Genomic DNA, 15,352 nt, shown 5'->3' with positions numbered 1-15,352 from the left:
CTTTGCAAGTGCTTGAGCTCGAAAAATGGTGTTGGCTGATGCCGAGATGCAGGTGTCCCTAATACAAACCGAATTAAACTCTTTAAAGCATTAACAAGATTTGACTGTACCTTCATTACATTTGTCACAAGAATCTATTTGTTGCATGCAGATGTTAGCCAGCAGCATTTTAGATTTACTTCACTCTATGCAATAATTTGTTATATCCATTTTCGTTATATTGAGATTCAACTGTACTAGTACCTAACATGCACTTCTTTTTTAAGCTGAGTTTGCATGCTCTTCAGATCCAAAGGACAGCTCAAAGACATTAATTTCTGATGTGATAAGCCTATTTTCTTTTTTAATACCAAAATTAGATTCTGAAGGCACTATCTACATGGAGAATATAAGTGGATCTTCATGTTTGCTGTTGTGAGAAGTGCTTTATCTTGCCTTACCCTTAGCCTTGAAGGACAGTACAGATATTTAAGAAAATGACTTGCAAAAACTAAGCCTTTCTTTTTTAGCTTGCAAATGATCTGTTAATAGTATGAGGACCATGAAAAAAATTTTCTTTCAGAGCGACAAAGTTCATCAGGACAAAAAAAAAATGTTACGCTGTAATGAAAGTTGGCTAAACTACACACAGGCAAATTTCACTGCTCCTTTTTGCTTCTCTTATTTTTACGTTTCGACACATATTGCAAAATTCCTCTTACTCGAAGAAGTTCAGTTCTCCAAATCGCCATACATTTTTTTCTTTTCAACATGATTCGATGTGTTCACTCATCCCATGGAGGATGCCATATTGAAATAGATGGCTGGTTACACGACAAGGAAGCAAGAAAGTCTATATTCACAACTTCACCCTTCAACAGGCACCTTGCGCCATCTAGTATTGAACAAGCACAGAACAACGGAGTAGCTTGACTCGTCTTGAGGGCCGCATGAAAATTACAACAGCACCAGAAGAGCTGGGCTTTTCTTTTGACTTTTTTTCGCAAGTACTACACGCTTGACGAGCACAACTCGGTTCAAGTCTCATTTTTTTTTTCTCTTTTTGTAAGCAAACTATGTTACGTTTCTATACATTAAAGTGAAGGCTGAGGAGACCAAGGTCGAGATAAGGCAATGATTCTATTCCAGTGCTATTCCTTTTGAATCTTAAGGCTTCGTCAGGGGTCCATGCGATGCACTTCCTGCATTAGACATGTTTAGCAGAGTGTTTATGCTCTGCTCCACTGAAAGCTGCCTATCCCAACAATTTTCACGCAGCTGCTCAGTTGGGAGCACTGGCCCATGTGCAGGCTATGTTCATACTGGCAGAGGAACGTGAAATGCTGCCCATGCTCTGCTATAAAGCAGATTGAGCATAGTGTGATGGTGTGTCTACTTGGCTTCTTTGTCGTTTTACTGCCAAGCTGACTGCATGTCACTGGTATCTCTGGGACTTATTGAATAAGTGAAGGCAATACAGTTCTCTGCAGTCACCTGAGTATGCAACCTAAGTGACGCTCTGCTAAATATGTCTGTTATCTCAAAGGCGGACTTGTTTTGTGCGGTGGATGTTAGGAAAGGAATAGAATCTAGCCGAATGAATTGCTGCACTATACTGGCCCAACCTTCAAACTTTTGACTGTGCTCGTGTTAATGCGCTCTGTGTTAGGCACAAATTACCATATTTATGCAATCTTAATGCACCCCCGAATCTATCATGCACCTAATTTTCGCTTCAAAGAAAGAAAGTAAATGTGCACCTGAACGTAACATGCCCCCCAACTTATAAAAGAAAGATATACAGCATAGACCGCTTGTAGCGTAAGTTGCCGGATTCGGGAATATTTGCACTATAAACGGTACCGCACTGTAACCAAAACAAGTGTGCAAAGCCTTCACATGCGAAAAACATGTAGCCCAAGCAGCAGCTGTATCCGAGAATCGAAGCTTGTGACCAGGACTTTTGCATCTGTTTAAGTTTACAAACATTGAAATGTTATTGTCCAAGTACCCGCTGTCTTCCCATGAAGCAGACAAAGTAATAAAAATTTTTTTAAAAACGACGCCGACCGAAATTTTAGACGCAGTACAGTAGCTCATCTGATTTCTCGAACTCATCGGCATATGCACATTGTCAAAAACATAGCGACTGCAGACCAAGTTGCCACCATTTGAGTGTTGCCTGTGCCCTCACTTTCGTTATCAAGGTGGTTTCTTCATTTTCCATGTGCCATACAGCCACTGCAACACGTTTTATTGACTTGGCACTAAACCACAATTTTGGTCACCGATCAGTCATGCTGGTTAGACCTAGCCAGCGGGGATGTTGGGCGGCATGCCGTTGCGGGATTCTCACCCTTGATATGTTTGTACCCGTAGACAGTTGCACAGAGATTGCACATGCGATCACACGCACGGTCTAAATTGACAGCAGCGCGTGCAAAGCAGAGTTTGGTTTCTCCGGCGATCAGTCGCGGCAACTACTGTGCACGCCTACGAAGCCTATATGTGTGCACACTGGTAGGAACGGCTGAAGCTCACAAGTGCACATAAAACCTAATAGCTCCAAACTAAATTTGCGGAACATTGCTTAAACTGACAGCAGTCAAGGTCGCACGCTTGACATATGCACATCACAACAATGCACATTGCAACGGGTGCACAGAAACTGAAGCTGCGTTCAGTGCAGAGCACATCGCTGATAAGCAGCAGCTGAGCACAAAGCTTCTCCATTGCCTAGGCAACCACCGAGCGCCCGCATAGCGCTGCCGCTGCTTTATTATTTTTTTTTCCGGTTCATTTGTTCACTCGCTCCTCGTTTCATGCTCCTCCTCCTTCTCTGCATTGCCCTCATTGCTCTCCTCTTCCATTGGCCGGCACACCTCGTTGAGAAGCATGCTCGCTACCGTGCTTGTCCGCAGGATTTACCTGCAGAAGCCACATTATAATTGGTATTTTGTCTTGCGCAGCTGCAATGTAAGCAGTACGCATATACATGGAGTTCTCTGGGAGGGTAAACAGGAGTCAGAAAAGGCCGTCTTGTAGCCAGTTGTGCACTATAAACGGTTAGGTTTTAAGTTGTCTAAGCTGTAGCATGCCCCCCACATTTGCGATCAGAAAAAAGAAAACGAGGCATGCAGAATTTGTTTTTGCAGAATGGAATTTTTTTTTAAAAATGAGCTTGCATTATGAAAGCAGCATGCCATCATGGCTATTACCGCTTCGTTGCCCACAGATAAGAAGCACACGGGGGCAATATTCTCGAGCGATCACTACAGACACTGCTATCACTTTCATGAGATTTTGTGACTGCATCGGACTTATTGAAGTATATGACCAACAGCGTTCCCGGCACTGTCTGCAGATAATGAGCTTGGCACAACGCCAGAAATGCTGTCGGCCTTATACGCTGACCATCTAGTGCCGAGTCGCGAAAAATTTTAACGAAAGGGGTAGTACCTCCGAAAGTGATTGTGAATACTGCTCCAGAATGTAGTTGAACACAAAATGTACCCATAGCAAGCTTCATGAAAACCAGTGTAAAAACATTCTCTGTCGCCATCTGATGATGGTGATGACGCTACGTCTGACAGCTTTGATGATAGGCTGTTGCCAACACTGAGAACACAGTTTTGGTTTCATGCCTGATTGTAATGTGCAGGAAATTTTTGGACCCATTTTCTCTGAAAAAAAGGGGTGTGTGTTAGATTCAGGTGAATGCATTATCTCTCTGTCCTTCTGTGCTCTTGCTTTATTCTTTTGCGCTTCCCTTCTTGCTCATCTAGGCTAGGGCGTGCCCAAGTCACACATCTCATGAAGATCAGGGCCTTTGCACAGAACAGGTGAGTTCTCTTCTTGTGGTGTCACAAGTAGTTCTAGTTTAGTAATTGCATTACCTTCTCATCCTTCCAAAAAGTAAACAGTTGCCAGGAAAGATGAGAAGAATGTAATTTGCGTGGCATGTCTCACATAAGTGGCAGCACTGCTATATTTACTTGTTGAAAAAAAAAGAAAAGAAAAAAGGAAACTTGTTGCAGCTTCATTGGGCCATATGGAAAGATTATTTTCCGACAATAAGGAAGGACAGGGGTCTGCAGTAATGAAGAAGACAAAAACACTTGACACGGTGCACCAGCTCAGCAGTGCCTCTTTTTTGTTGCAGTTAACCCTTTCAGGGTCAGTGACGTAAATATATGGCACCGCGAACAACTCCAAAATGGCCGATGCTGTATACTTACGGCGCAGTCTGTACGTTTAAAAAGCACGCCAATTTCCAAACTTTTTCTTCCCTGGCATGTGCTGCTGCTATGCGGGAATGCAGGGAATTTTTTTCTTGCTCCTCCCTTTCCCGGTTTTTGTTGCACACTCTTTTCTTTTAGAGCTAGTTTGTTTGCTCCGGTGTGTCTATGTACTACCGCACGTGCATTGTCACGCGTGCGGATGGGTGGCAGTTAGTTTGGGTTTTCTTCCACGTATGGTTTCGGCTTCTTGCACTCGCAAAACTGATGGCTATCTCGTTACTAAAAGGGCGACCGCCTGTTACTTGCTTTTTCATTGCTCACAGGGGTGCACATATGAAGGATGCCACCGTTCATGCATTTCTTCTCTTTCTTTCTTTCTTTATGATTTTTTTTGGGGGAGACTTGCAAAAGCTAATCGCTTCTGATTCGTGATAAGGTGAAGGTTAGCAGAAGTTTGTCACACATTTTGCTTTTCTGACGGGCACACAACCACATGGTTTTCTTGAGTGCGCTCACCTACGCAGTTCGATTATGCTATGGACGTAAATATTAGTGTAAGAGCAGGAACATTTGAGACTTTTGAAGTATTCTCGTGTGCACATATTCTAAGCCTTGAGCTATGTGTGTAACAATGCATCAGATTGTTAAATTCTTATAACTTTATTTCCTTTTTTATTGTTGTTATCCATGAATAAACAGTGCATATATACCAATGCAAAATATTTTTTTCTCACTTTATGGTCATCGTAAAACAATTACGGTAAATTTTTTTCGAAATAGGTCCCTCTGAACAGTTTAAATATGCAATAAAAAAAATCTAACCTGGGCAGTCGCATATGGCGAAAAAAATCGACCCTGAAAGGGTTAATAAATGCCAAACAAAAGGATCAAAAGCACTGCCTCCCGAGAGTTGTACTAGCTATCGCTCTCGGTGCTGTGAACTTTTCATCAAACTGCTTGTAATGCGTTCTCTCTTTTGTGGTTTTGTTCTTCCTCTGGCTGTGTGCAGCATAGAAATTGTAAGGCATTTGTTGTCACTGTCGCATTTCTGCAATTGTCACTGACACATTTTGACGTGCTTTGCGGTGTTCATGTCACAGCTTGTGGAACGCACAGACTTAGTGGCATCTTCGGTGTAGTGACCTACATCATGTCTAACGATTGTGCTTTTCTTTTTGCCTTGTGCAGTGAGTTGTATGATGGAAGGCAGAGCAACCTTCGGAAAGAATGTTTGAAACTCTGGAAGGTGCGTGTTTTCTTGTGCTTATTCATCTGTATCGTCTTATAGGTTAAATGGCTTGTGTGCTAGGTTTGGGAAGTAAGTGGGTGCCGAAACACTATTTAGGTGCAGTAAGAAAATGTTCCCAATATGTAGACAATCTGTAGCTTTTGTTTAACATGCGTGCCACACATTGACCAACTGCAAGCAACAGGGAATTTTGGGGTCTCACGTAACAGGTCGCTAGCTCTCTCCCGTGCCATTTGAAACCCCTGCTCTTTTTGGCCTTAGGCACTGTCAATGATAACATTTCACAAAGCACAATGGCTAATAGGTGACAGCCATTGTGCACGCACATACCCCACTTTTTGAGATCTGGCAAATGGGGAAGCAGCTATTGGTAATGCATCCCTCAAGTCTTTCACAGCTCCTTTGTCCATCTCAACCACTTTTTTTTAATGGTTGAGATGGACAATTTGTTGCACATCAATGTACAACAGTCATTTTGCTTTGTGACCCCCTCTTCAGGAGTTTTAAGACTATTGTAATCCTTTAAATAAATAAGTTCAGCACGCAAAAGAAACAAAGTAATATGTTTTCAGAGGGCTCAAAAACCACGATTCTGGCTTGGGGAAAGCTCAACTCAGTGCTCGGTTGGAGGAATAATACTATGCATGGAATTATTGTTAATGGCCAAGTAGTTCAAAGTGCCGAACTAGCCGATATATTCAGCGAGTACCTTGCAAACCTGTCTTTTTCTTTGACTCCAGGAAACACTTTAGGGTATTTGAAAGGCAACTATGCTGATACGGTGTACTTGAATCGTGTTTCGTAGGCTGAGATTTGCCTGCTAATTGTGCAGCTTAAGAAGTAGTAGTTGTTGCGATGTTTTTGGAATTCAGGTATGCACTGTTAAACTTGTTGCAGATGTAATTGCCAAGATGCAATTGTTGATGTAATCAACCTTTGCACTTCCGATCCCATATTCACTGTTGAACTTGAGAAGGACCCGCCGTGGTTGCGCAGTGGCTATGGTGCTGGGCTGCTGAGCACGAGGTCGCGGGATCGAATCCCGGCCACGGTGGCCGCATTTCGATGGGGGCGAAATGCGAAAACACCCCTGTACTTAGATTTAGGTGCACGTTAAAGAATCCCAGGTGGTCGAAATTTCCGGAGTCCTCCACTACGGCGTGCCTCATAATCAGAAAGTGGATTTGGCACATAAAACCCCATAATTTAATTTTTAAACTTGAGAAGGCAAAAGTTTGCGTCTTGTATAAACAGAAGAACAGAAATGATTTAGCAAATTACAGACTGATTTTAATTCTGTCCATGTTTTCTAAAATTTTCGAAAAGGCTCTTTATTCTTGATTCATCTCTTTTACCAATAAGCACCACATAATGGCAGAATCTCAATTTGGCTTTTGTAAAAACTATTCCACACAACTCGCACTCCACAATCAAAAAGAATTTATACTGTAGAAAATTGAAGATAGGAAGTGTATATTAGGTATGTTTATAGACCTTACAAAGGCATTTAATTCCCCTAATAGAAATCTGCTTGTCCAGAATTTAGAATTCTACGGCACGGCATTCATATGCAGCTTGTCGGATCCTCTAATATCACCTTAGTCACAGCCAGCAATATATTTCAACTGATAACACCACATCTTCAATTAAAAGGCACTTCGTCTGGAGTGCTGCAATGTAGTATCTTAGGTCGATAATTTTTCAATACAGTTAAACCTCGATATGATGAACTTCAGTGTAACGAAATTTTCGATATAACGAAGTACAGTGAAAGCTCGTTAATTCGAACTTCAATAATTCGAATTTATGGATAATCCGAACTGTACGATTTGGTCCGGCCAAGCTCCACAGAAGTCTATGTATAAAAAAGTCCGTTAATTCGAACGCGAGAAGGTTCCCTCACGGACAATTCGAACTACGCTCGCCTGGCACACAGCCAGAGAAACGCGCCTACTGCCTACACACAAGGCTGCATTGCCTCCGGAACGGAGAGAACGGCGAGTGGAGGCAAAATTGGAAAAAAAATCTAACCGGCGCGGGGTCAGGCAGAAGGCAGCGGCGGCTGCCGCCTCTCCGTTCTACGTAACCTCCGAGACTTCTTTCCCATTGCGAATCTCGGAGGCTTTGCAAATCTTGTGCAGCTGCTAATGTTGTGTTTAGATGGCACGGCAAGCACCGAAACACAGCGAATCAAGTACGTCGCAGCTGCGCTTGCAATCAAGAACCAATGAATCAGGGTCTTCGCCACCTTCACATGTTCAGCGTCTTTGTCTCGGCAGTCTTCATCGGTTGTGCACCTCTTTTTTCAGCTTAGGAGGTATCTGCCGTCGCGATTCATTGTGGTGGTGTTAAGCCTCGACTAACGTTCGTTTCGGTGGACATCGGTGGTGTGGCACAGTCGGACCCAGAGCTTCAACTTGAAGATGGCGTGTGCCCGTGGCACACGCCATCACTTTCTGACACGCCAAATTTCTGACATGCCCTACTGCTTGCAAATGGCAGTGTACTGTTGCTCTCCTTCACTTTCGTTAGTTCGAACTTTCGTTAATTCGAACTGAAGCGGCTTCCCCTTGCGGTTCGAATTAACGAGCTTTTACTGTATTTAACTTTTCATAACCTCTTGTCCATAGAACACCATGTATTTAAAACCTCTATATAAGGAAGTGTGTTTGTATGCCATTTCAGCATAATGAAATTTCACTGCCACCGTAAAGGAATGCCAAGACAATAAATGGAAACGTTCACGGACACAGATGGTCAGATGATTTGATTACAAGCAGCTGTTTGCAAATGCACCTCTCAAGTCGCGCATGGCGCGACAAGAAAGACCACCGAATTGAAGCCGCAGTGATGTTCCATATAAAGTCCAAGTGCGATAAGATCCTATTGCGCCTCGTGCATTGTGTGCTGTAGGTGTGAGTGAAAGTATGTGAGGGTGAGAGAAGAAAGATGGTGGCTTCACGAGTGCCGCCTTCCCGCGCGAGCAAAGGGAAAGAGGGGGAGGGGAACTCGCTCGTGGTAACGCAATCAAGCATGCGCGACGGGGCAGGGGGGGTGGCGGTTAATTGGTGCGCATCTCGGCCGTAGCTGCGCATGGCTGTAAGCACAGCTGACCACATACGCAGCCGTGCACCCGGTTTTAAGGGTAATCTGCCACGTGTGCAAAGAGTGGGCATGCCAAGGCGGCTTGGCACCATGTAAGCTGTCTTACCGCATGTTTAGTATTAGAGGTTGCGCAATCTCGAGTTTCGGTGACCTGTTGGAGCGAGAGGCAGACGAAGACGAAGCTGGCAGCACTTTTCATGATAGTGTCGTCCCAGTGTGGGCGACGCCATCAGTTGCGAGGGCGGAAAGCATGCGAAAGCATGGTTGTCTTCGCTTAGTTCGTGCCGCCTGTGTGAAGATATCGTCCACTTAAGTGGCATGAAACCGTATCATTCATCGCCGACTCCCAAACTTATCAAAATGAATTTTTTTCTGAATTCAACTTTGCTTTTTTCGGTTGCCTGATAATTCGGAAAATTCTGTGACCCCTTTCTGTTTAAGAAAAATGTATCGGTGACTAATCATTTGTAGGAAAGGTTGAATGTTAATAGAACAGAATTTCAATGTAACGAAGCAAATTAGAAAAATGTATCGGCGACTACTCATTTGTAGGAAAGGTTAAATGTTAATAGAACAGTATTTCAGTGTAACGAAGCAAATTACTGATTTGACCAACTTTGTTATATCAAGGTTTAACTGTATATGCGTTAGTGGACCCAAATGTTAAATATATTATTTATGCCGACGACATGAGCCTGTTTATAGCCAATGATGACTGTGACAGGTTCTTCCAGCGTGGAAACTAGGTTCTGCTTAAGCTGACCGAATGGTCGTCATGTAATGGGTTAGTAATTTATGTTTCCAAAATGTGTGCAGTTATATTTCGGGCAAAAAGCAAGCACTTTGTAAAATGTAGTCCGCTCCTACTAGACGGAAGCCTCATTGAAGTTGTTAATAACTTCAGAACTCTTGGTGTTGTATTTGCTGAACATTTGTCATAGGGCTCACATACTGATTATGGAGCTCACAAGGAAGTTCGTGCATTAAGACTTATCTGCCCTGACCGTGACTTATTACCAACAAAGATCAGACTTTTGGTTTATCTCTCTTTGTTTATGTCTTGCATTGTATAGTCAAATCTCAATATAACAAATCATGTGGGACCGCCAAAAATCGTTCATTATTCTGAAAGGTCGTTATAGTAAAAGTGCCAAAATTAACCATTCCTCCCATCAATCCATCAGTTCATAAGCTGTCACCGTTTGAGCTATCCACGCAAACGTTGCTGTTGGCTCTCGGCCTGTGCTGTTGCTATATTCCATAGATTCCGCCACCACGCACCACTAAAGCACTGTATAATAAGAGTGACGGGTGCAAAGCAGACGCTGACACTGAGGAAACTACTGACAAAAAGGAAGCTCCATGTCGCCTCCAAAGCACAATGTTTCTTGTTTGTTTTTCACATTCCTTGCTGTGGACACCACAACTGTCTCTCTCAAGGCGGACACCTGAGCTATTCCAATGTGCAAGTGCGCGTAAACGACATGGTTCGGAAAGTGCAAAACATAACCATGTGTTATTCCCGCAAGTATGGAGGTTACATTTCTTCACACGCTTAGCTGGTACGGCCGCAGAAAGGAAGAAGGGTGAAAGAAGGAAGAGACGCACCTCCGTTGCTAAGGGACGCTTGCCTGGGCAGAGCTTGCACTCGCAAAACCCAGTGTGTCGTCGCCTCTGCAATAGGTAAAAAAAATTATCTCCAGCGTTTTTTTATTGAGCACCGTCTCAGGTTTTCCGAATCCATGCGCTGCAACGATGCGATGTCGTCTGCTAGTATCCCCAGATTTCAGAATATTAGTTCATAGTACCAAGGCGATGTTAGCGTGACACGAAAATTGAATGACGATCACTGATCTGAAAAGTTTGGTATTCTGAAGTTCGTAGTACTGAAATATTTTTAATTGAACCCATAAGAAGTCAGCAGGTGATTTCTGAAAAGCTCGTTATTCTGAAAAGTTTGTTAATGTAGTGTTCATAAAAACGAGGTTTCACTGTGTACTGTTTTCTCATGTGGGTAGCCACCACTTCCACAAGCACTTTGAAACTTAAAAGACTTCGAAACAATATGGTGAGGGTAATTGCTAATACTGCTCCCGATCATCTGGCTTGGCCGTTAAGAAGTATGATTTGATTAGTTTGGACCATCTCTAAAATTTTTAACTAGTATGTTATGCACTATGAGATGAAATTAAGAAAAATACTCATTATTCGCACACTCTGGGTAACTTAAACATATACGCTCATGCCTATAACACTTGACGTTTCAAATATTGGAAAGTGCGTCCCAGTAAAAGTAATTGTGGGGGGGATAGGTTATGTTGCATCATTCCTAGAATGTTACATAATCTTTATGAACAAGATTTAAATATAGGGTATTTCACACTCAATCAACTTAGGCAGTATTGTATGTAGCGCTGATATTATAGTGAACCATTTTCTTTGTATTTTCTTTGTTTGTGCATAGTTTCTTAAGCTAAGATAAACTCAAAACTTTTATTTTTGTACCATGAAATGAATAATGTGAAGTCATATACCCATATTTATTATATTTTTTTCCTTCGTATTTCCTTTCAATGTGATTATAGGTTGCACATTTGTCCATTTCAATTAATTCCATGTAGTTAACCACTTGAGATATTATTCGGTATGTCTGAAACCTATGCTGACCCATGTCCAAGCTACAGAGAGTGAGAGCTTCATCAAGCTGACTAAAAGCAGCTCTTTCTCTTAGTCCTCATGTTCTGTATTGGACATGAAATAAACTACTACTACTACTACTACTACTACTACTACTACTACTACTACTACTACTACTACTACTACTACTACTACATTATCAGAAGCATGCTGTAGAGAAAAGAAAATGAAAGAAAGAAGCGATAAGAAGTGCAGGATCATCTGTGAGGACATGAGGGAGAATGGGGAAAGAATTTCTTCTAGAGTATATTCCTTGAAATGCATTGCACCAATTTTAATGCGTTGTTCAGGTTTCAAAAGAATGTGTTTCCAGCCCTCTTTAATATGTATCTTTCTTTATAATTGGGAAGCTAAATGCAAACGTTGTATCGCTATCGCTACATAGCACATTGCTGCCACCTGCTGTATTGCTGTATCAACTCGTGATGGCAAAGTGCAGAATTGACAAATGACAGGAAGGAAGGAAAAAAAAAACATTTGATAACAGCTACACAGCCTAAGATTCCTGTCTGTGCTAGTTAACATTAGTAAGGGTACAGTCAACTTGCAATAATTCAGACGTATATTAGGGTGAACGTCTGAAGTGGCTCATAGGTCGAAAAATCCATTGTCCAGCATTATCGAAAAATTTACCGTCCGACATTATGGCACTAAAATTCAGTGGCACCAAAATTGCTGGTGCCACCCATGGCCTCTGGTGGAACTCGAACCCACAGCATATGGTGTTAATTAATTAATTAAGGTGATGTTAAGGCACTCCAACACACAAGCTTTGGTGGGAGTCAAATCCTCGACCTAAGGTAGAAGAAAATTCAGTGGCACCAAATTTGATGGTGCCAGCATTGATGGCCGAACCCACGACCATTGGTGTTAATTAAGGTGAAGTTAAATAAGGCACAGTTAATTAAGATAAAATTAATCATAGCACTTGAACCCATGACCTTTGGTGTTAATTAAGGGGATGTTAAGTAAGGCACAGTTAATTAAAATAGTTAATTAAGACACTCGGACCCATGATATATGGTGCTAATTAAACTCTCAAGTTAATAAAGCAAATTTAATCAAGATAGTGTTAATTAGGGTACTTATACCTGTTAGTCTTAATTAAGGCACTCGAACCCACAACCTTTGGTGGGACCAAAATTCAATGGCACCAAAATTGATGGTGCCACCATTGATGGTCGAACCCATGACTATTGGTAGGAGTCGAACCTATGGCCTTTGCAGGACAAAACAAGCAATAGGATGTAACAGTGCGTTCAAGTGAGAGCGTCAAGTAATTCAAATAATGCCTCGTGAGCATTGAGGCGTTTAACATATTTTAATGTTCAGTTGAAACAACTTTAAAATTTTGGTTGACCCATTGTGTTTTCAATGCATTCTGAGGCGGCTTGATTTAAGCAACGCTATCAGTAAATTTAAGCTTTCTGGCTTCTCATTCAAGAGCAGTACGTCGAAAAACAGCCGATGTAGGGATATTAATTAGGTGTGCAAGCTGTACAGGGATGCAGGGTTAGTGATGTTCGCAGGATCTGTGAGCTTCTGTTACTGATAACACAATAATTTGATGGTATATTGGCTGAGGAGGGAAGATAACCGATGGTCATTAAGGGTTATGGACTGGATTCCAAGGGAAGGGAAGCGTAGCAGGGGGCGGCAGAAAGTTTGGTGGGCAGATGAGATTAAGAAGTTTGCAGGGACAACATGGCCACAATTAGTACATGACCGGGGTACTTGGAGAAGTATGAGAGATGCCTTTGCCCTGCAGTGGGTGTAACCAGGCTGATGGTGATGATGATATTGGCTGATTGTGAAGTCGTGAATTACGTGACAGCATTTGGGTAACTGGGACATGCCCAGTGCATAAAAACCGCGGTTCTCAGAAAATTCTCCTGGAACGCTTCTTGTGGAAACATGGGTGCATGTTCACATCTCTCCTTTTGAATATACAGTGTGTTTCACTTAACTTTGGCCAAACATTAAAAATATGCAACTGCTACGTAGCTCGACAGAACCAAGGTAATGTTGTTTGCCGTCACTTGGAGATAGATAATTTTTTTCATTACGCCCAATTAGTTAATTAGTCTTACTTAAGTGTGAATACACACAAAATGCCTCGAGCGGCCACTCGCGCAGCACTTTTGCATGTATTTGTGAGCTTCTTTCACGCTCGGATAGACACTTTTATCTAGCACGTATTCAGCAACAGAAAGCTGTATCTGGAGTTTATCACATTGCTCTACAATTTTCTTGTTTACACTTCTCATCTAATTATAATAATTGAGACGTGATTAATTAAGACCAATTATATAATTAGGCATAATGCAAAAAATAATCGCGGTATCTCCAAGCGACGGCAAGCAACGTTACCTTTGTTCAGTCTAGCTAAGTGGCATTTGCATATTTTTGAGGTTTGGCCCAAGTTAAGTGAAACACCTTGTACGTTACTTGTATGTATGCAGCAAGAACTGCACTGCTTTCTAAAAATTTAAATTGGATGCCATCCGGGAATTCCTTGTGATGATTTCATTTATTAACCATGCAGGTTCCAGACCTAGCGCGGCTAGACCCCAAGCGGCCACCTCCTGAAGCAAAGCTCAAAGAACTGACGAAGGTTGGATTTTCTTTGTCTTCATAACAATATAGATGAGTTGCAAAGTGTAACGTAATGAAGATATGACGATGCTGCAGCAGTAGATCTGAGATATGTCAAACTCTGATATGTAAAATTATTTTCTATATCGAGCTGTTGTAAAATCCTCTTGAAAATCTCTTGCAAAGGTATAGTGATGTGCTGTGCATACGTTGAACTCTGCAAACTATGTACAAAGTTCTGAGTTCAGCCAGACAGTGATGTGCAAATTGTTTTCATGTGCCTGCGAATGTGTAGTGCAACTTAGACTGCATGAAATAATGTGAATCTTAATTCAAATAGGTTATATTGTGCTAGCAGTTATTGTTGCTCCTTTACACTTCAGTCAGAACTGCCAATTTTTCATCCTCCAAGAGATCAGTAGTAAACCAGTACAAGAAGTAATCTTGATCTCCACACCCAAATGGACTTATACTAGTCGCTGACCAATAATTCAGACATGCTCTAGTTTCCGGACAGCTTTGCAGCATGACCACTGGTGTCAGAGACCTAATGTATAAGGATGACCGAAATTTCAGGCACCTTACCAAGCACCTTTCGATAACTGCATAATTGCCAGCTAGTTTAGCCACGAAGTCGGACAGAAAGAGCTATATTTTTGTTTGATGTGTCATCAGCATTGTCACCAGCGTCTCCTCAAAACTGAAACAAGTGGACCCTAGTAAACCCAGTAGTTGCTGACCATGCTCTAACCACAGGACAAGCCAAGCCAAGCTGTTGAGTTGTAAAGGCCGCATTGTCTGTCATATGAGTCTTGCGTGTCCAGGGTTCGTTCCTTTACGTGTTAAATTGTGACGCAGATCCAGGCAACTTCTTTGATGTTTAGTCGCTCAGGATCATCAAACAGCTTGAAGTGGTGCCAATATTACCTTCAGTGTCTGTGCCAACAAAGGCGGTGATTAAGTGAGGGGAGCGCCAGACAATCACTATTGCGAAGGAACCCAAAGTTATTCAGCTATCAGAGCACAGTCAACCTCTGTTTCAAGTTTCCAAGGGATATAGATTTGGCACGCCTTAACTTACATCACTTTGTAGGCATGGTGAGACTATTATCGAAAAACAGATTGACCAGGTCACAGGCAAGTGTACACATAGTGGCATAGCAATCCGTTGACAAGTTTCTTTTTGGCCACTTGTGGATTGAAGGCACCTATCTTCTGGTGACTCCAATCTTCTGTACTTTTGATTACTTGGACATTTAGGCTGTCCCCGTCACGTCCAATTTACCATGTAGCAACTGTATCTGAGTCATTCTAAATGTTGCAATTAAAAACACTCCATGGCAGAAGCAAACAACATTAGGGATACAAGAGGACTGAACACATCAACCAGATGCAAAAACACATTCGCCACCAGTGAAACTTTGTATCATTAAGGAGATTAGTTGGCGCTCTATCTCCAATTAATGATCTCCTTTGACAGTAGCTA

The 15,352-nt window shown here is 42.1% G+C and overlaps 1 protein-coding gene across 2 annotated transcripts in view; it reads left to right on the top strand.

The window, feature by feature from the left end:
- Cmtr1 (Cap methyltransferase 1) overlaps positions 1-15,352 on the top strand; it is a 120,418-nt gene that overhangs the window by 80,346 nt on the left and 24,720 nt on the right. For both annotated transcript variants that reach the window (XM_075698728.1, XM_075698727.1), the window contains 3 exons: positions 3,765-3,821; positions 5,409-5,466; positions 13,817-13,885. In XM_075698728.1, coding sequence (XP_075554843.1) covers positions 3,765-3,821; positions 5,409-5,466; positions 13,817-13,885 — 184 coding nt within the window. The remainder of the gene's footprint in view (positions 1-3,764; positions 3,822-5,408; positions 5,467-13,816; positions 13,886-15,352) is intronic.

Source organism: Dermacentor variabilis, chromosome 7, assembly GCF_050947875.1.
Source record: "Dermacentor variabilis isolate Ectoservices chromosome 7, ASM5094787v1, whole genome shotgun sequence".
Classification (NCBI taxonomy): domain Eukaryota; kingdom Metazoa; phylum Arthropoda; class Arachnida; order Ixodida; family Ixodidae; genus Dermacentor; species Dermacentor variabilis.
The sequence above is the reverse complement of the archived record's forward strand: the minus strand, read 5'-3'. Positions and strand labels throughout refer to the sequence as shown.